This window comes from Engystomops pustulosus, chromosome 7 (genome assembly GCF_040894005.1).
Source record: "Engystomops pustulosus chromosome 7, aEngPut4.maternal, whole genome shotgun sequence".
Taxonomy (NCBI): domain Eukaryota; kingdom Metazoa; phylum Chordata; class Amphibia; order Anura; family Leptodactylidae; genus Engystomops; species Engystomops pustulosus.
Genome location: NC_092417.1, coordinates 88,497,613 through 88,517,634, shown reverse-complemented (window position 1 = coordinate 88,517,634; position 20,022 = coordinate 88,497,613). Strand labels below are relative to the sequence as shown.

At 42.4% G+C, this 20,022-nt stretch overlaps 1 protein-coding gene across 2 annotated transcripts; it reads left to right on the top strand.

The window, feature by feature from the left end:
* The first annotated feature begins 870 nt into the window (after positions 1–870).
* POP4 (POP4 homolog, ribonuclease P/MRP subunit) lies at positions 871–19,497 on the top strand. Of its 2 annotated transcripts, none has more exons than XM_072117201.1 (7): positions 871–1,011; positions 6,680–6,732; positions 14,485–14,705; positions 14,781–14,858; positions 15,108–15,169; positions 17,023–17,124; positions 19,361–19,497. In XM_072117201.1, the coding sequence occupies exons 1-7, from the start codon at positions 1,005–1,007 to the stop codon at positions 19,495–19,497; spliced, it is 660 nt and encodes a 219-aa protein (XP_071973302.1). In that variant the 5' UTR covers positions 871–1,004. The 2 variants fall into 2 exon arrangements, with proteins under 2 accessions (XP_071973302.1, XP_071973301.1); XM_072117200.1 differs by lacking the exon at positions 871–1,011 and adding an exon at positions 1,012–1,093.
* Positions 19,498–20,022: the final 525 nt, after the last annotated feature.

Sequence of the window (20,022 nt, the reverse complement as noted above, 5' to 3'; positions counted from 1 at the left end):
GCAGTAACCCTAGACAGAATTTTTCTGGTCTCTGTGACAATTGGATTTTGAAAATATTGGCTTCTCATAAGAATCAGGAATAACAATAAAGCTTCATTACAGACACCTGTGATAACTGTTATAGCTGTTTATTATAGTCTAGGACTAAAGTACAATAAATTACCAACGTCCAGGTCTCTTTGTAACTAGGGGTCGTCTGTAAGTCGGGTGTTCTTGAGTAGGGGACCACCTGTATATAGGTTTTATGGCTTTATGGCCTCCTGGCACTGGAGGTAACAGGTAGGGATTTCTCCTGTGTTTTATGTAGCTGTATGTGTTGTGTATAGGTTGTGTACACGGGTGGGCATTACTGAAAGTGTCATGTATACACGTTGGGGCCCGTGCCCCGGATGTTCCACCACCCTAGCAACGTCCCTTGTGTCAGGGTATATATTATATATGTCTAGTGCACCGTGTGCTATGGGGGCACAGCATGGTTAGTTGTGGTGTTGGTTACTAGATGCCACCTGTCCCTGTGGTCAGTGACCAGCCTTCTATGGAACATTCAGTGATATGTATGTTATATGGTTCATTGTAGCGACTGTAACGTGTGCTGGGATGGTGGGGCACAATGCTTTACCTCAGAATCAACTCCTCTTCTAAAACATCTGCTCATTTACTCAGCCCCTGTAACATACAGTAGTTCCCCTTCCTTACCACTCAGCGCCATGTTAAAGTAACTACATCACATCGCTTAACTCTATTCAGCGGTTGTTTTATTGTCCTGTGTTAAAACATTACTTCCCCATTATGTACGGAGAAAAAATTCTCTTGCTTCAGCCCCTGACATACAGCCCCGTGTCTCCTACACACAAAGCTTCTGCTCCCGCTGCTGTGCACAGCAGAAGCGAGACTGCGAGCTTGGAATCTCCGCCCCTTTTCTTACAGAGTCCCGCCCCTTCCCGTTACATCACACCTGCGTTCCAGTGGACAAGTCCGGTGTGTTGCACGTGTGATTGGCCAACATGGACCGTGAGTGTTTTGTATCGCCGCAGTATGAATGGGGTGGTGTGCGGTAACTGGTCGGCTTCCTCATCTGCTGCTGTATATGCATGTAATTCTATGTCGGCTCCTGTGGCGTGCTAAAGCTTGTGTATGTGCAGCCTTTTACAGAGCGATGTATACAGCACAATCTAAAGGCGCAGCTGTGCTCACTATTCTCCTGCTTGGGGCAGGGGGATAAATCTTCCCCAAATTGCATGTGGTGTACTGGTCCCAAGTTAGTTCCAAAATCACACTTCAGAGCTGTACTTCTGAATGCTCTACTGATCTCCAGTTACTTCCTGTATAATACGTCAGAGCTGTACTCCCTATTCTGCTGCCTATCATGTTTTATGATTTTTTTTTTTTTCTGTTTGTTTAAATTTTATGTGTCGTAGGGTAAGGAAAGTCATTTAAACTTTTTTTTGTTTCTCTTTATTTCAGACCCTACAGTGTACTTTAACCCTGCAAGGTGTAATTGCTAATATTATATACTGCAGTACCCCTGTATTGCAGTATACAGCAATTTTACTGCTTATCTCTAATAGACTGCCATCTGCTGGCTATTAGAGATAAGTACACATGGCAAGACTACATGTCAAAATGAGACTGTATGCTGCCGTGGCAACCTCCAATGTCACGTCTCTGGAGCGGCGATCTGGCATCCAAGATGGCGGTGCCTATGGGATAGTAAGTTAGGTGCCATGGTCGGGTTTCACCACGGCACTTAACAGGTTAATCGGTGGCAGTAACAGACGGGTGTGAGCTCTTTCCATACACCCCCCGCAGGACCAGGACGTTATAGGGTAGTGAGAGGAGGGGTTAAACAAGATATGTTTTTGCATCAGTGTAGCTACAGCATTCATAAGGTATGTTTGGCTCACAATGCATAAAAACAAATGGTATATTTCCTTTAACCCCTTAAGGTTGTAGTCATTTTGTAGCTTAAAGGAAACCTACCACTTTGAAATGGTCATTATGACCCACACTAGCCTGCACATAAGGCAAGATGAGCTGGTGCAGGCACATATTTTGGTTAATCAAATAATGGAATGTGATTGTATAGATTGTGAACTTTGCTAATAACCCACTCGGCGCTTGACTCTACGTCACAGCGCTTGGGCATTAGCATACTAGGGGAGGCATGCAGAGTGCCTTCCCCGCCTCCCCCCACTATCCTTCTTCGCTCCTGAGAGATGGTGACTTCACCGAGCCCTCAGGAGCATTAGAGCATGCGCGTCGCCGGCTCACATGGCCAGGACCTCCCACTTCCAACCAGAGACTCGCACTTATCCCAGTTGATCTTGGACCCAAAAGTCTCTGACTAGTGGTCAATCTCGGACATCACCCTTTGTGCCTCCCCTTGCACAAAGACTGCGACAAAGTCTGCATACAATACCCCCCCCCCTCAGAGTGGCTTCTGGCACTGCATGGTCTATCCCAACTCCCACCAATGGACCGTAATCAACTCTCCTAAGGAATGGGTCGATTGCAAACACTTATAGCAGTGGGCTCAGAGAACAATCTTGGCAAACATCAGACCCAACCTCAAGAGAGCATCTAATCCAACCATTTACACTCTCTGCCCCTGCATACAAAACTTTCAGCCAACTGACAAACTCCCCCCAGCAGGCCATATCTCAGAAGGACAAGTCCCTTCAGGTCTAAGCCATTTTAGGGCCTTAGGACCAGGCCTGATTTTTAAAATTTGCCCTGTGTCATTATAGGAGGTTACAACTTTGTAATGCTTTAACATATCCAGGGGATTTTGAGATTTTCTCGTCACACATTGTACTTCAAAGTAAAATTTTGATTACATCTTTTGTCTTTAGTTATGAAAAGAAATGAAAATTTGGCAAGAATTTCTAAAAATTATTAATTTTCTGCAGATAGTCGTAGCACCCAAGTAACTTTAGAAATAACATTTCCCAAATGTCTGCTTTATATCGGCGTGGCTTTTTTTACATACTCTCTTTTCCATGTCGTTTGGAGGTTCAGAATTGTGGGTGAAATTCTTCAAATTTTTATGAAAATTGCCAAAACCCTTATTTACAGGCATCTGCTCAGCTTTAACCCTTTCACGACCCGTGATGTAATGGCATGTCACGGGTCGGCCGCGGTGCATGAAAAGTGCTCACAGACTGAGCCCTCTCCATAGCTGGTAAGTCTTTGCTGCATATCTCAACAAAGACTTACCGGTAACACCCGCAATTGGGCGCCACCATCTTCCGAGGATCGTCACTCCCCGTGACGTCATCGGGGAGCGGCGATCCGTCACCATGTCATCCTCGGGTCTCGTTTTAACCCTTTCATTAATGTAATGAATGAGGAGGAAAATCCCCATATACTGCTATACTGTAGTATGAAAGTATATGGTAGAATCAATCGGACAACCTATGGTTAACCCCTTCCCGCCGCAGCCCTTTTTCATTTTTGCGTTTTCATTTTTCACTCCCCACATTCAAGAATCTGTAACTTTTTTATTTTTCCATATACAGAGCTGTGTGATGGCTTATTTTCTGTGTAACAAATTACCGTATATACTCGTGTATAAGCCGAGTTTTTCAGCACAAAAAATGTGCTGAAAAACGTCCCCTCGGCTTATACACGAGTGTATTACCCCAAAAAAATTACCCACTTAAAAAAATAAACTTAAATACTCACCCTCCGATGTCAGCGCGGCTCCCCGATGTCGGCGCGACTTACCGATGTCAGCGCGTCCCGTCTTCTTTCTTCTCCGCGGCTCCTCTTCTTTCTTCTATCATCGACGCGGCCATGTTTTCTTCATGGCCGCGCATACTATGACGTCAGCAGCGGCCGCGTCATAGTATGCGCCTGCTAGAAGAAAACATGGGCGCGAGAAGAGTGAAGAGGAGCCGCGGAGAAGAAAGAAGACGGGACGCGCTGACATCGGGGACATCGGGAAGCCGCGCTGAGATCGGAGGGTGAGTATTTAAGTTTATTTTTTTAAGGGCCGTGGGGGCAGGCTGTATACTACTAGGGACAGGCTGTATACTACTAGGGACAGGCTGTATACTACTAGGGACAGGCTGTATACTACTAGGGACAGGCTGTATACTACTAGGGACAGGCTGTATACTACTGGGGGGCTGCTGTATACTACTAGGGGCTTGCTGTATACTACTAGGGGCTTGCTGTATACTACTAGGGGCTTGCTGTATACTACTAGGGGCTTGCTGTATACTACTAGGGGCTTGCTGTATACTACTAGGGGCTTGCTGTATACTACTAGGGCAGTGATGGCGAACCTTTTAGAGACCAAGTGCCCAAACTACATCTAAGACCCACTAATTTATCGCAAAGTGCCAACACAGAAATGTAATTAGCGACTTATACTCTCTGCTCTGTCCCAGCTTTCATTCATACCAGCACCCTGAGGACACCAATAAAGCAGATAATAGAAGACATTTGGATGATCATTGTAGCTTCCATCCAGGGTCCCATAAACAGGAAGAATTGTCAGGGCCAGAGCAGGAGCTACAATGATAATCCAGGTCTGTCCACACCTTCCCACTCCTCTAGTAGTCCCAGGTAGTCCTGTCACTTTAATATAGTTCTGTGCACAGCAAGTCCTGGGCTGTCTGGGACTGCAGGAAGATACCTGGAGTCCTCTCTGGTGATGGCCTGAGTGCCCACAGAAAGGGCTCTGATTGCCACCTCTGGCACCAGTGCCATAGGTTCGCCACCACTGTACTGGGGGCTTGCTGTATACTACTGGGGGCTTGCTGTATACTACTGGGGGGGTTTGACCAATGCATTTCCCACCCTCGGCTTATACTCGAGTCAGTAGTTTTTCCCAGTTTTTGGTGGTAAAATTAGGGGTCTCGGCTTATACTCGGGTCGGCTTATACGGTACACTTCAAAATGGTGGTATTTAATATTCCATGCCGTGTACTGGAAAGTGGGGGAAAAAATTCCAAATACAGTGAAATTGGTAAAAAAAACCACAATTGTGCGTATTCTTGTGGGCTTGGATTTTGCGGATTTCACTGTGCGCCCCAAATGACATGTCTACTTTATTCTTTGGGTCGGTACGATTACGGGAATACCAAATTTGTATAGGTTTTATAATGTTTTCATACATTTAATAAATTAAAACCTCCTGTACAAAATTTTTTTTGGGGATTTTGCCATCTTCTGGCGCTAATAACTTTTTTATACTTTGGTTTACAGAGCTGTGGGTGGTGTCGTTTTTTGCAGATTTTGATGACGTTTACAATGTTATCAATTTTAGGACTGTTCGACCTTGTGATCACTTTTTATAGAATTTTTTAATTTTTTTAAATGACAAAAAAAGTGCCATTTTTTACTTTGGGCACGATTTTCCGTTACAGGATTAAACGCAGTGAAAAACCGTTATCATATTTTGATCGGGCATTTTCGGACGCGGCGATACCTAATGTGTTTATGATTTTTACTGTTTATTTATATCAGTTCTAGGGAAAGGGGGTGATTTTGAGTTTTTAGGGTTTTTTATTATAATTTTTTTTTTTAACTTTTTTTTATTTTTAGTATTTTTCAGACTCCCTAGGGTACTCTAACCCTAGGGTGTCTGCACGATCCTATCATATACTGCCATACTACAGTATGGCAGTATATGTGTATTTTACTACTCATACATTACAATGTGCTGATAGCACATTGTAATGCATGGGTTAACCCGAAGTAACCTCGGGTCTTCGTGAGACCCGAGGTTACCATGGCGACGGGGAGCGGCGATCCTCGAAAAGATGGCAACGCCCATGCGCCGCAATCCTTTTCAAGCCGCCGGCAGCTTTGCCGGCGGCGATCAGCGGGAAAACACCCGCGATCGGTGCTGGCACCGATCGCGGGTGTTACCGGTAAGTCTTTGCTGCAATATGCAGCAAAGACTTACTGGCTATGGAGAGGGCTCAGCGCGTGAGCCCTCTCCATGCACCCGCGGCCGACCCGTGACGTGCTATTACGTCATGGGTCGTGAACGGGTTAACATATGGGGATGTTTTGGTTTTTTTTTTTGGTGGATGAGATCCACTTTTCAGGTACATCATTTATCGGGGTTCAATAGCTAAAATCCAGATTTTATTAACTCTTTCCTGTGGTGGTTAAAAAAAAAAAAATCATTAATTCTTGTTTATGGTTTTTAGCTTTTTTTTTTTTTTTTTTTATACCCGGAGGATCGCTGTACCATTACAATTATGAGTTATCTTTTATTCTATTGGTCATCACAATTCTGGCGATACCTCATTTATATAGCTTTATTTATGGTTAACTTGTTTTGCAGAATATAGAACTCATTTTGTAACAATGGGCATAACATTATATTTTTTTGTTTACAGAGCTTTATTTTTTTGCGGGGCAAGCTGTACTTTTTGTTGGTATTATGTTGGGGGTAAATGTTACTTTTTGATTGCTTTTTATGAGGTCAGATGTGAAAATTTCATAGTTTTTGAGTTTTTTTGTGTTTTTTACAGCGTTTGTTAGATATATCAAACTGAAATAGCTGTTGCAAAAACCCAAATTTTGATGATTAAGATTATTAGAGGTGCCCAAACTTTTTCATATGACTGTATGTGTTGGTATAAGAGAGACTGGTAACGACGTTATTTTTTGACCCCTGGAAAATAATATTGTATTTTCTTCCTTTTTCCCCTTCTAGATATTATCTACCAACCGTTACCTGAGAAAGAGGCCAAAGATCTGGGGTTAGAGGTAAGATGTTAATGAAATTATAGCGATATCTTGAGTGAGTTTTGAAAGCCTCTGGAAAGGGGGCGTGGTTTGGCCGCGAGTAGTGATGGCCGCGTGAGCGCCGGGCTCCGTCTACCCGACACCTCACGAGCGACACAACGAGCGGCTCCACCGGCGAAAATGCCAAGCAAGGCATCAGGAGGGATGGCGGCACCTCCAGGAAGAAAACGAGGTGCGAAAGACCCCAGTAACAGGCCGATAGGCCAATTTTTCAGCGGCGGCTCGGTCCGCAACAAAGATGGCGCTGGCAGCGTGTCAGGCGCTGCGGCCCAAACAAAGCAGCGGAATGAGCAGCGAACACCGCCGGGCACCAGCGCTGCAGGACCCCGCAAGTCACCCCCTGCATTTGAGGTGCCAAGCAGGTGGAGTACTAACTCCCAGGTATCATTTACCCCATATGAATCTTCCCCAGCACGTGTGGAAGATGATTGCAGCATGCCTCCACTGTGTCTGCAGCAAGGCAGCAGCTCAGAAGCCTCCTCATCACCAACTCCACATATGCCAGGAGACTCCAGCACACCATCAGGCAGCCCAGCCAAACAGAGGCAGAAAAGGCAGGAAGACTTTGCTGAGGTGAGAGCATTTACAGAAAATGGTGACTCACAATCTGCTGAAGCGGACATGTTTGCTTCATACCAGGCATCAGATAAATACGTCTCAGAATGTATGCTAAAATCAATGCTTGAAGCATTTCGAACCTCCTTGCAAAAGGACTTATCATCTCTGATTAAACCATTACAATCCTCCCTAGATGAGGTGGGGGAAAGAGTCTCTCATGTAGAGAACAAAATGGCGGAATTTGCTAATACATTCAACGAGCTTGCTGACTCCCATAATGCGCTCGAAGATACAGTGTCCCTAATACAAGCGAAGCAAGTCGATTCAGAAGACAGAGATAGGCGAAACAATGTAAAGATAAGAGGAGTTCCAGAAACAGTACCAAACTATCAACTGAGAACCTATGTCCAACAAATGACGAAAGCCCTAATCCCAGATCTCGCAGATTATGAACTAAGCATCGACCGGGCTCACCGAGTCCCCAAGCCGTCAAACCTGCCAGAGACGGTACCCCGCGACGTATTGGCGAGATTCACCTTTTTTAACACGAAAGAACAACTGCTAACTTTCTCAAGGAAAACCCACAATCTACCATCCCCATATGAATCTATCAAGTTATTTGTGGATCTATCAGCGGCAACATTACAAGCCAGGAGAAATTTCACGTCCATCACTTCACTTCTTCGAGACAACGACATCCCATACAGATGGGGATTCCCAACTAAAGTATTGGTGAAACGTCAGAACGCCGTCACCGCAATTAAAACAATCGAAGAAGGATTTGAACTACTAGCAACTTGGGGCATCTCTAAAGAAGCTATTGAGAGAGTGAAGAACAAGTCAGCCAGACCATCTAGAATTGATCCAGAATGGCAATCTAGAGGAGCCACTTGAACTTTCAAGCCAAACGTCCATAACGTGAGGACGGGTAAGAACGCAGCTGGAAAGCTCACGTTTCCACATGTTTTGTTATACCATTATTCCCCCACACTGAGTACCTGTATTCAAAGAATCAGTACCGAACTGTTACGTTAATGTGTTATCCTAAAACGTTTAACACTTTTGTTATGTTAGACCTGACATATGCTCGTGTAGTCACTCTATTATCACAGAAAGGGCCCAGAATACCAGGTTATCACTCTCTTGAACCTTTAGAGCCTAAATCCCCCTTAGATATTAAAAATGAGTATCAAACTGATGTCACTTAATGTGAAGGGGCTTAACAGCCCCTTCAAGAGGTCGCTGTTCTGGAGGGAAGCACTTACTAGTAAAGCAGATTTGGTATGTATCCAGGAGACACATGTCTGTCAAAAGAATCCCCCTACTCTATCACACCCGAAATTTCAACAGGTAATTATGTCTTCATACAACCAAAAGAAAAGAGGGGTTCTTATAGCCTTCAAAGACACACTAGCAGTGTCTATCCATCAATGCCATATAGATCCACAAAGTCGTTACATGATAGTACTTTGCACTATAAACAATTTGGAATACACACTTGTAAATCTATATGCCCCGAACAGAAGGCAGAAAGCCTTTCTTAGTAAACTTTTTAGGAAAGTAAAAGAAATTAAAAGGGGGTCTCTACTTATATGCGGAGACTTTAATACTGTAGGCCATAATTCATTTGATACCACATCTCAATCACGCCATAGAAATTTCACACTGAACCCGTTATTATGGGAAAATGACCTCTATGATGTGTGGCGAGTCCAACATACATCAGAGAAAGATTACACCTATCTTTCGGCCAGGCATGGAACGTACTCACGCATAGACATGATTCTTACAGATAGATATACACTGGAAAAGGCAACACAAACTTCCATAGGAAACATTCAGTGGTCAGACCACGCTCCTATTACATTATCGTTCTCAGATACGTACTCAAGCAACACAGATTTTATCTGGCGAGCAAATATGACTACTATAGCTTCCAAAAAACACAGCTCTACGATAGAGAACAAACTAAAAGAATATCTCTCTAACAATAATACAACAGACGTCAGCCCATTCTCTCTATGGCTCACACATAAAATGTTTGTGAAAGAGGAATTAACAATCCTTAATAGTAGATTACGTAGAGAAAGGGAAAGAGAAATTACTTCCATACTAATGCACATTCAATTTCTGGAAAGGGAAAATAAAAGGGCATTCTCTCAATCTCTCGTTAAGACTCTTAACGAATTAAGAGACCGGCTTAACACCCTTTTGCTATATAAATACTCCTCAGCTCTACAAAAATTGAAGATTAAATACTATTCGCAGGACCAGAAAGCAGGGTCCCTACTAGCAAGGCGCCTGAAACAGCGCAGCCAAAAATCTAAAATACCATTTTTATATCACCATACCTCCGGGGTAAAACTAATGACACCCAGAGAAATAGCCAACGCATTTATGGACTATTACTCCAATTTATACAACCTAACGAAGGATAATGGAGTCTCTTCCCCCTCTGCGGGGAGTATAGACTCATTCTTAAAAAGCCTACATCTCCCCAGAGTAACTGATAATCAACTACAAACATTAAATGCCCCATTGACGATAGCCGAAATAGAAAATACAATAAAGTCACTCCCCTCAAATAAATCCCCGGGCCCAGATGGCCTCCCAGGCCTATATTATAAAAAGTTTTCATCAACCCTTTCACCCTACTTATTGAAAGTATACTCCCTGGCAGCTGCCAATGGAGAATTCCCTAAGGAGATGCTAGAGGCAATAATTATCACCCTCCCCAAACCAGGGAAAACTCCCGATAGGGCTGCAAACTTTCGCCCAATATCTCTCCTCAATGAGGACGTAAAATTATATGCCAAGATCTTGGCCAATAGACTAAAGACAGTTCTCCCAGACCTGGTAACCCCAGACCAAGCTGGTTTTACACCTGGCAGACAAGCCTCGGACAATACAAGGCGTATCATTAATTTATTACAATTCTGCGAACTGAATAAGATAGAAGCATCCTTTGTTACTGTTGACGCCGAAAAGGCGTTTGACAGAGTTAATTGGGAGTATGCCTTTGCTACTATTAGGGCATTTGGCATAGAAGGACATATGCTTATGGCTATTAAGGCTCTATACTCCCACCCCTCAGCTACTGTTTTTATAAATGGAGTGCGCTCTCGGGAGTTTCGTTTAACAAATGGGACCAGACAAGGGTGCCCCCTCTCCCCTATAATTTTTGTATTAACTATAGAACCTTTGGCAATTGCCATCAGATCCCACCCAAACATTACAGGAATTAAAGCGGGTGGACGCGACCATCGTATTGCGCTATTTGCAGATGACATCATTTTGATGTCCACTAACACTGATACCTCGCTAACTCATATCTTTGATATAATGTCAAAATACAGTGAAGCTTCATTCTATAAAATAAACAACACAAAATCACAGGTGCTTCCTGTGAATATCAATAAGCAACAATTAAACTATCTCAAAGGGAGGTACAAGCTGGATTGGAAAGAGAAATCAGTAGACTATCTAGGCATCAGCATCACATATCCTGTAACTAACCTATTTAAAGCTAACCACGTACCCCTGATAACAAAAATAGATTCCGAATTAGAAATGTATTCAAAAAGTACTCTAACGTGGTTCGGTAGAATCGCAACATACAAGATGATGACATTACCCAAATACCTCTACCTGTTCCGTACCATGGTCATCCCTCTCCCCAAATCATTCTTTACCAAAATTAAAGCCCAACTTAACAAATTTCTCTGGCAGGGCAAAAAACCGAGAATTTCCTCTAAAATCTTAACTAAACACAGATTGATAGGGGGAGTAGGGGTCCCAGATCTACAAGATTACTACACGGCGGCCATACTAGACCAGTCACAGCATTGGTGGCTTAACTCACCTAATCAAGTATGGAGCTCAATTGAGGAGAGTTATCAGACCAAAGGAACTCTGAGATCTAGAATATTAACCCTCGCAGGGAATATAACACCACCCCAGTCCAAATGTCTCACCATCCGTGCTACTGATGAAGCTTGGCGCAAGCTAAGACTAAGCTATAAGGCCACTACAGCTATACCCCTACAGCAGATTCCACTAGAACTGCTGGAACTAAACATACCGGATTTAAACATCTCCTCCTGGCGATATTTGGGTATCCATTCCTTGGCGGATTTATGGTCCGGGGATGCAATAGCACCATTTCATTTACTTATGAAAAAATACTTTATTCCAGTAAAGGAATTCTACACTTACACACGTGTTCGCCATTTCTTGCAAGAATGGCCTTTTAAGGGTCCCATCTACAATGCCCAAATAGCTAAAATAATACAACAAACCTCAAGCTTTAAAAAAGGGATCTCCCTCTTCTACACCATGTTAGGGGAAAAGAAAACCTTTGCTAAACTCCCCCACATGATACGCTGGGAACAAAATATGAATGCAGTATTTACAGATGACCAGTGGAAGGGGGCACTGCACATAGCGAACAAACATCTGAGATGTACATCTCACTTAGAAGCCATCACCAAGACCCATATACGTTGGTATTTTACCCCTTATAGACTTAACAAAATTTTTTCCTCCACATCTAACTTATGCTGGAGAGGGTGCGGACATACAGGTACGCTCCTTCACATCCTTTGGACATGCCCAAACATCCGTAGGCTATGGGAGGCAACAGAGAGAATCATATGTAGAATAACACGGTCTAGTACCATTTTATCCCCAGCCACGGCCTTGCTTTTAATAGATGTTAACAAATTTCCATCATCTAGCAGGAATGTTATCACACATCTATTGATGGCCACGAAGCTCACCATCACTAGACACTGGAAAGAGACAAACGGTCCTAAGATAGAAGAAGTTATCTCCTTGGTCAATACTAGTTGCAGGTATGAAAGAGCCATCTCATTCCAAAATCACATTCATCCAAAATATCTAAAGATCTGGAACGTCTGGATAGGCAGCCCTCACTATACTGAATAAGAGGATAGACTCGAGTGTAGAACAGGTCGTGTTTTTGTTTTTTTTTTAAGAATTTGTATGGTTTTTAGAATTTGTACTGTTGCACATGTTGTTATGGTTGGAAACCACTCACAAATCCCGACTAAGGATCCTGGGAAAACAGGACAATTTGTGTTCATTTCACATCTAGTTCTACATACTCGGGAATACTACTAGTCGTCAAGACAGCGCCGACTACCTCCGGCAAGAAACAGAACTCTGGAGGTTCGCAAAGACCTTACGTAACATCGAGATATGCGATAGAATTATCCATGTTAACATATGTATCTTTGGGGTCTTGGAATATTGATGTATTCTCCTTGTATGTTTGTTTTTGGAAAATTAATAAAAATAAAATATAAAAAAAAAAGAAAAAAAAAAAAAAAAGAAAGCCTCTGGAAAGTATTTCTAGCACAGAGCTTCCATGACGTTGGTCACAATACAATTCTTAAATGCAAGACCTTTCTTGTTGATCAGAATTGAATTCCCTACATTCAGAATAATAAGTAAGCCTTTATGGGTGCTTAAAGGGGTTTTCTAGGAATTTTGAAAGAACATTTATCTCCTCAATAGGAGCCACAGCTGTAGCCACTACAGAGCTTCTAGCTCAGTTCTCTTTATTATGCTGGACCAAAACAATTGATCAGAAGAGGAACATAGACCATCAATGAAAATTTCTGGAAATTTCCTTTAACCCCTTCCCGACTTGCGGCGTACTAGTATGGCGAGCCCTCTCCATGGCCGGTAAGTCTTTGCTGCATATAGCTAGCACTGATCGCGGGTGTTTTCCCGACGATCGCTGCCAGCAATGGTGCCAGAGGCTTGTCGCAGATCGTCGCTCCCTGTGACCTCATCGGGGAGCGGCGATCCGTCGCCATGGCTACTTCATTTTAACTCATTCATTAAAATGTGCTATCAGCAGATCGTAAAGAATTGGGAGTTAAAGCCACATATACTGCCATACTGTAGTATGGCAGTATATGATCGGATCGATCAGACAACGTAGGCTTAATGAAGAATAGTAAAAGTAAAAATAAAAATTACAATAATAAAAACCTAAAAATTCAAATCACCCCCCTTTCCCTAGAACTGATATAAATATAAATAAACAGTAAAAATCATAAACACATTAGGTATCGCCGCGTCCGAAAATGCCCGATCTATCAAAATATAATAACGGTTTTTCACTGCGTTTTACCCCATAGCGGAAATTAGTGGCATTAATGGCACTTTTTTGCCATTTTGAAAAATATTAATAAAAAAATTAATAAAAAGTGATCAAAAGATCGCACAGTCATAAAATTTATAGCAATGAAAACGCCATCAAAAGTCGCAAGAAATGACACCACCCACAGCTCCGTACACCAAAGTATGAAAAAGTTATTGGCGCCAGAAGATGGCAAAATAAAAAAAAAATCTTTGTATAGGAGGTTTTAATTTTTGTAAATGTATGAAAACTTAAAACATATACAAATTTGGTATCCTTGTAATCACAACAACCCAAAGAATAAAGTAGACATGTCATTTGGGGCGCACAGTGAAAGATGTAAAATGCAAGCCCACAAGAAAAGGTTGCAAATGCGTTTTTTCCCGATTTTCACTGCATTTGGAATTTTTTTCCCGCTTCCCAGTACACGGCATGGAATATTAAATACAGTCACTATGAAGTGCAATTTGGTACGCAGAAAATAAGCCATCACACAGCTCTTTATGTGGAAAAATAAAAAAGTTAGAGATTTTTGAAGGTGGGGAGTGAAAAATGGAAGTGAAAAAACTAAAAAGGTCCAAGTCGTTAAGGGGTTAAAGGAAATATACCATCAAAATCAAGCATGGATAAACCAGGGGCACTTGCCAATAGATCCAAGCACTGTGATTGTGGTAATCTTCTTGTATTTGTTATTCATGACCACCTTCTTTTTAAATTCAATTTTTAAAATGTATTGTAATGAGTCTGAAGGGTTACTGGGGCGGTTCACAAGGCTTTTACAGTGTGCAAGAGAACTTCCCCCTCTCACTGTGTGAGATTACAGCCAGCAACGAAATGGGGGGCGAAGTGCTGAATGGGCAGGCTTAGACAGTGTAAGAGCCTGTGAATCTGCAGCCCCTATAGGTTGGAAATGGTAAATACATGCATGGAGAGAGTTTGTTGGAACAAACTTTGCTCATGGAAAATGGAACTTATTCTTGCAGATTCAAAGCCACAAGAAATCTCAGGAATTCGTCAATGCCTTCATCAAGCACTGCATCCCCAATGTGAAAACCTTAAGCACTGGGGAGTATATGAGCAGGAAGGCAGTGGTACTGGAGTACAGCCAGGAGAAAAAGAAACGGAAACAGCACAAAGCAAAGGGTATCACAGCTAAAGAGCGCAGGGAGCTGAAACTGTTCACGGTTAACCCAGATCAGCAAAGGTGGAGTATCTGTGTTCTTGTCCTATGGCAGTGTAAAGCCCATTAAATGACTTCTGATGCCCGCCTCTCATTTAGGTATCATATGTATCTCCCACTGCATGAGCTGTGGAAACAATATATCAGAAACCTGTGTCTAGGAAATCGTGCCTCCGCGTGAGTATTAACGTGTGTGTGTGTGTGTGTAATGTATATCTATCCCTCTTCTTCCAAGTTCTTCCTTATACCTGTTACTAGGGAACTTGGGGACTACTATGGTCCTCGCTATAGCTTCTATAGGAGTTGTCACCCATTTTTCCCAGACTCCTGAATGGCCATCTAGTATATATTAATACATGTTGCATTTGGAAGAACTAGTTTTCGATTTTGTAACCACTATATTCTGTTCTATGTTGCTGTATTTAGGCAACCGCAGATGATCCAGATGAAGCTGCTGAAGGCAGATCTGCATGGGGCAATAGTTACAGGTAGGGGCCTGTTACCAGCATAAATGTTCTAATCTATTTGCTTGACTCTGCTTCATTTGACTAATATCGGACTTCAGGGACTGCTTATAGGACAGTAAATCCCAGTCCGTTCCAGTAATCAAAAGGCACCTTGAGCTGATGATCGGAGTGCTCTTAAGAGTCCTATCCCCCTATGGTTACACATTTATCAAACTATCCTCAAGATTTGCTGTTCTGCTGGCAATATGTCTGGGTTGCGTACCCGAATGCATAGTCGCCATTGCAGCTAACTTGCAAAGAATTACTATAGCAGCAGATTTTCTACAAATCCCGTCCACATGCTTTGGAAGAGAAATGCAGGTTTAGAATGTAATGGAACATTTACAATCCTTGTAATGCAATGGTTGAGCTTCAATCCTATTACCCAAAAATTGTTCCTGGACAAAGAAGTAAATGTAGCCAGTGGCCTAATGTATATGATGGGTGCATGCAGCATTAGTTTTGTAAGACCGTAGTGTTGATGCCTTGTTCAGCTCTATTGTGGCTAAGATGAGAACACATCACTCACTGTGTTTCTATACACCCAGGATGGGTGACAAAAAAGGGAGAGGGGGCATTATGGCCCAAGACATTCTGCTCTAAAACAAGACTTTGTTTAAAGAATGGCCTGTACTAGGTGGACCATGTATGGATAAAGGATTTTGTTGGGAAAATCCAGTTGGTAATGGTAATCTAGGGGTCTTCTTATATAGCTTGTCTCCCTGTCAGTAAACCCCACACCATGTCATATAGTCAGAAACAATAAGCAATGGTAAGCGTAATTAATGCCCAAAAAAATTTGATCTGCCGTCCATAAAGAACTTTTCTCTCCTCATCCACCTATTCCAGTCCATTCCTTATAACAAATATGGGCAGTCCCTGACTTAAGAACACTCGATTTAAAGACTACTCCTAGTTACAGACTGACCTCTGGATGATGTTTATTTACTGAAATTTAGCCCCATGCAAACAAACCTACAGACCCCATCTTGTACATAACTTAAAGGACACCTGTCATCAGGTCTGTGTCACTAGTCCTGTCACCTCTACCTGTTGGAGCAGATCACAAGGATCCCATCCCAGCCTTTATCTAGTTATTTCATACATTAATCATTGTAAAATCATCTATTTTTTATCATGTAAATGAGGCTGGTCACATGGTCAGAGGCAGTGATGTCACACCTGTTCCCCCTCCCCTCTCCTACCCCTGCTCATGTCTGTGTGTAATATATAGTAAAGCATTGCTAGTGTGTGTATGTCATCTGCTGACGTGCTGCATCCTCCTAATATACAGGTGAGAGACACAGACATCAGCTACACATGAATCTGACATGTCCTGCTGTAACATGGCTGCCTGGAGCTGCTGTATCTCTCCTAAACACACACACATGTACACACAGGCTGCAGGGGGCGTGGCCACCAGCACCAGGAAGCACATCACTATACAGCCTCACATCATTATACAGGCTGTCAGTCATGCACTGGGGGTGTGGCTGTGCCTCCCACTCATGAATAGAGTGGACAGCTTGAATATGCTAATGCTTCATTGGACATTTCACAGGTCATTTGCATACAGCTTTAGGACCTCATTGCTTAGGTTTACAGGCATGTAGAGGGACAATGAAGGGATAGAGGCAATGCTCTCTAATGGCAGTTTATGAAAATATATATAGTTTAGGGGGGTTATTTTGCATGACGGGTTCTCTTTAAGGACTGCCAGTACAACAAGTGGAAGTGATAAACTAAAACTGTCTTAAACAGAAAGTATGGTACCAATCTAAACTTTCCCAACAAGTGTGTCTGTAGCATAATACGAACATTTTTTTTCTCTGCAGTGTTTAAATCAAAATGCCCATCATACGTAGGACTGACCGGAATCATCTTACAGGAATCAAAGCACATCTTTAAAATAATCACTAAAGAGGATAAATTGAAAGGTATGATAATAGTTTATATAATAAATACTCAGAGACCATTAATAGCAATAGGCCCAATTTCATTATTGGGTAGTCCTCCAATACGCACATCTCCATAAATGGGCTGTCTTACAAAGTTTTGCTTTGTTATGTGTTGCAGCACCTCTTAATATCTTGATGGGACTCTCTATGATGACGCAGACTTTGGCTGCATTCACACACACATGTATGGGGGACGTATATACGGCCGACATACGTCCCCCATACACTTCTATGGGTTGACGGCATCGTACGGGAGCGGTACGGTGCAGCACACGTGCGGCACCATACCGCTCCGTAGCCCGGGAAAAGATAGGACATGTCCTATCTTTTCCCGTATTACGGTGCCGTGGCCGCTCTCCTCCTCCTCCTCCTCCTCTCCCCGCGCGCTGCCGCGTGCCCGCCGTGCTACGGTGAGGTGGGCCACGGCAGTGTGCATGTAGCCTTTTGTTTGTATTTTTTTTACAACAGTATTGCCTTTATAGACTCAAAGCTCTACATCCACATGAACGTCTCTTGTTGATGAGAATTGGACACTGTAATTCTATATGTGATGATGAATGCACATAGTATAGCCTGTAATCTTAAAAAATCCAAATTACTTTTACTAATCTACTGTATAATAGTACACATATGTAGATGCATTTAAAATATCAGTAAAATTATATGCAGTACTACATAGTTACATACATAGTTTATACGGTTGAAAAAAGGCATGTCCATCAAGTTCAACCAAGGAAGGGAAGGGATTTAGAGGAAACCGTTTTATGCTGCTTTCCTAATATGTAAAGTAAAGCCCCCTGGTTCACAAATAATAATAATTCTTTTTAAAGCGCACACACATTATGCAGTGCTGCACAGAGTTTGCCAAATTGCTCCCTGTCCCCAATGGGGCTCACAATATAAACAACCTACCAGTATGTTTTGGAGTGTGGGAGGAAACCAGAGGACCCGGAGGAAACCCATGTAAACACGGAGAGAACATACAAACATTTTGCAGATGTCTTTTACCTCATCAGCCAGACATTACTGTCCATAAAATAGCAGAAAATGGGTGATGAGTTCTCTACTGTTTATTAACAAGCTACCTTCAAGGACCTCAGGCTTGTATTCATGATACAGGACCTATAAAAAGGTCCTGGAAGGTAGCTTTGTCATGGACAGTTAAAGATTCCATAACTCTCCATGTGGCTGATGAGGTAAAAGATAGGAGGCTTCAGTTGACATGGGTCTGAAATGAGGACTTCACAGTGATGCCCTTCTATATTCTAGGTTATTCAGTGTTAGCTCCCTGAACAGTGCATATAAAGTACCATTAGAGCCACCGGAGCAGAGAAATCTTGCTGGCATGTCCCGTTCGGGATAAATTAATAATTAATCCCATGTCTGAGTTGCAGCTTTTGAAGATAATGTACTTGTCCATGTGACCTTATTCATGCAAGGAGTGGTCAGGCTATACAGATACATATTGGTGACTGCTTATGGGCCCAAATCCTCATGACCTATTTCCTTTAAAGAGAACCTGTCATCCATATAAAAGGCACTTAAGTAAGCACCTCCTAGTGCTACAACAGATGTAGCAGTGTTACACTGCTAGCGTTATCGGAAACCTCCAATAACACTAGAAGACACTGCCGCACTGTAAGCGGTCGGCATATTCCTAAGGGGGGGCCGTCCGAGGACCTGCTTCTCACCCGGACTGACCCTCCCACTCTATAGGCCGGAGGTGACTGCCAAGCTTCATGAGGGAGTCAAAACTAGGAGGTGGTGACTGCCACATGAAGCTTGACCACTTTAAGAGCGGTCCGGTGTTCCTATTGTACAGTGTCTTTTAGCTTTATCCGAGGGGTTCCGATAAAGCTAGCATTGTAACACTGCTACATCTGTTGTAGCACTAGGAGCTGCTTACTTAAGTGCCTTTTATTTTTCCCGGTGCCTTTTTAAGGGTGACAGGTCCTCTTTAACTGCTTTAGCTACCACTTTGCCAAAATAGAGGTTTTATACTGTAGTGGAAATTCAAGAGTCAAATACTAAAAGAAATTGAGGGTTTTATCTGTGGCTAAAGTAAAAGGCTATGATAATGTTACCTTGAAGAAGACCATAACTGGGACATTTCTCACAATGATTATGGCAATCTCTCAACGGCATGTTAACTGGGGTCTCATTTCCCAGCTCTTATTTACGTTCTGATCCAATTTTTTTTCTTTTGGCCTAACAGTTGTTCCCAAGTTAAACTGCGTCTTTAGTGTGGAATTTGATGGATTTATCTCGTACATCTACGGGAGCAAGCTTCAGATGAGAGCCAGTGAGCGATCAGCCAAGAAATTTAAATCAAAAGGAAGCATAGACCTGTAACTGCATTATAAAGGCAAGATTTGGTTTGATATAATATATATGTCTGATTTTAAATTCACATTTTTTATTTTTAAATTCTTTTGCTTTATATTTTTGTCTTTTGTCTTTTTTTTTTTTTTTTCTCTAATTTTCTTTTTATTTAGATTTTTGGAGAAGTGGAAAACCTAGGTTGAAAATCACTAAGTCGTACAAGAGTAATATCCTATATATTGGCGCTTTTGGACTCGTTTCAAGGGCTGCTGGAATTGAGTAATGATGGGGCTCTCGTATAACTAATAACTCCCACGAAAGTAAAACATTTTTATTTCCTGGAGATGACACATAATATCCTGTACCATTAAACTGCTGCCTTACTTTACGATGTCCTAAAATGTTTGGAATGTAAGAATTTTCACTGCTCTAATAAGATGGCAAAGAGTGAAAATTTAAAGGGCTGAAGCTTGGCTGCCTCTTTTAATGAGCGGAGCAAGAAGGGGGTCGATCCCAGGATTCAGTTAACAGTTGGAGATTTAGTTTTTTTTTGTT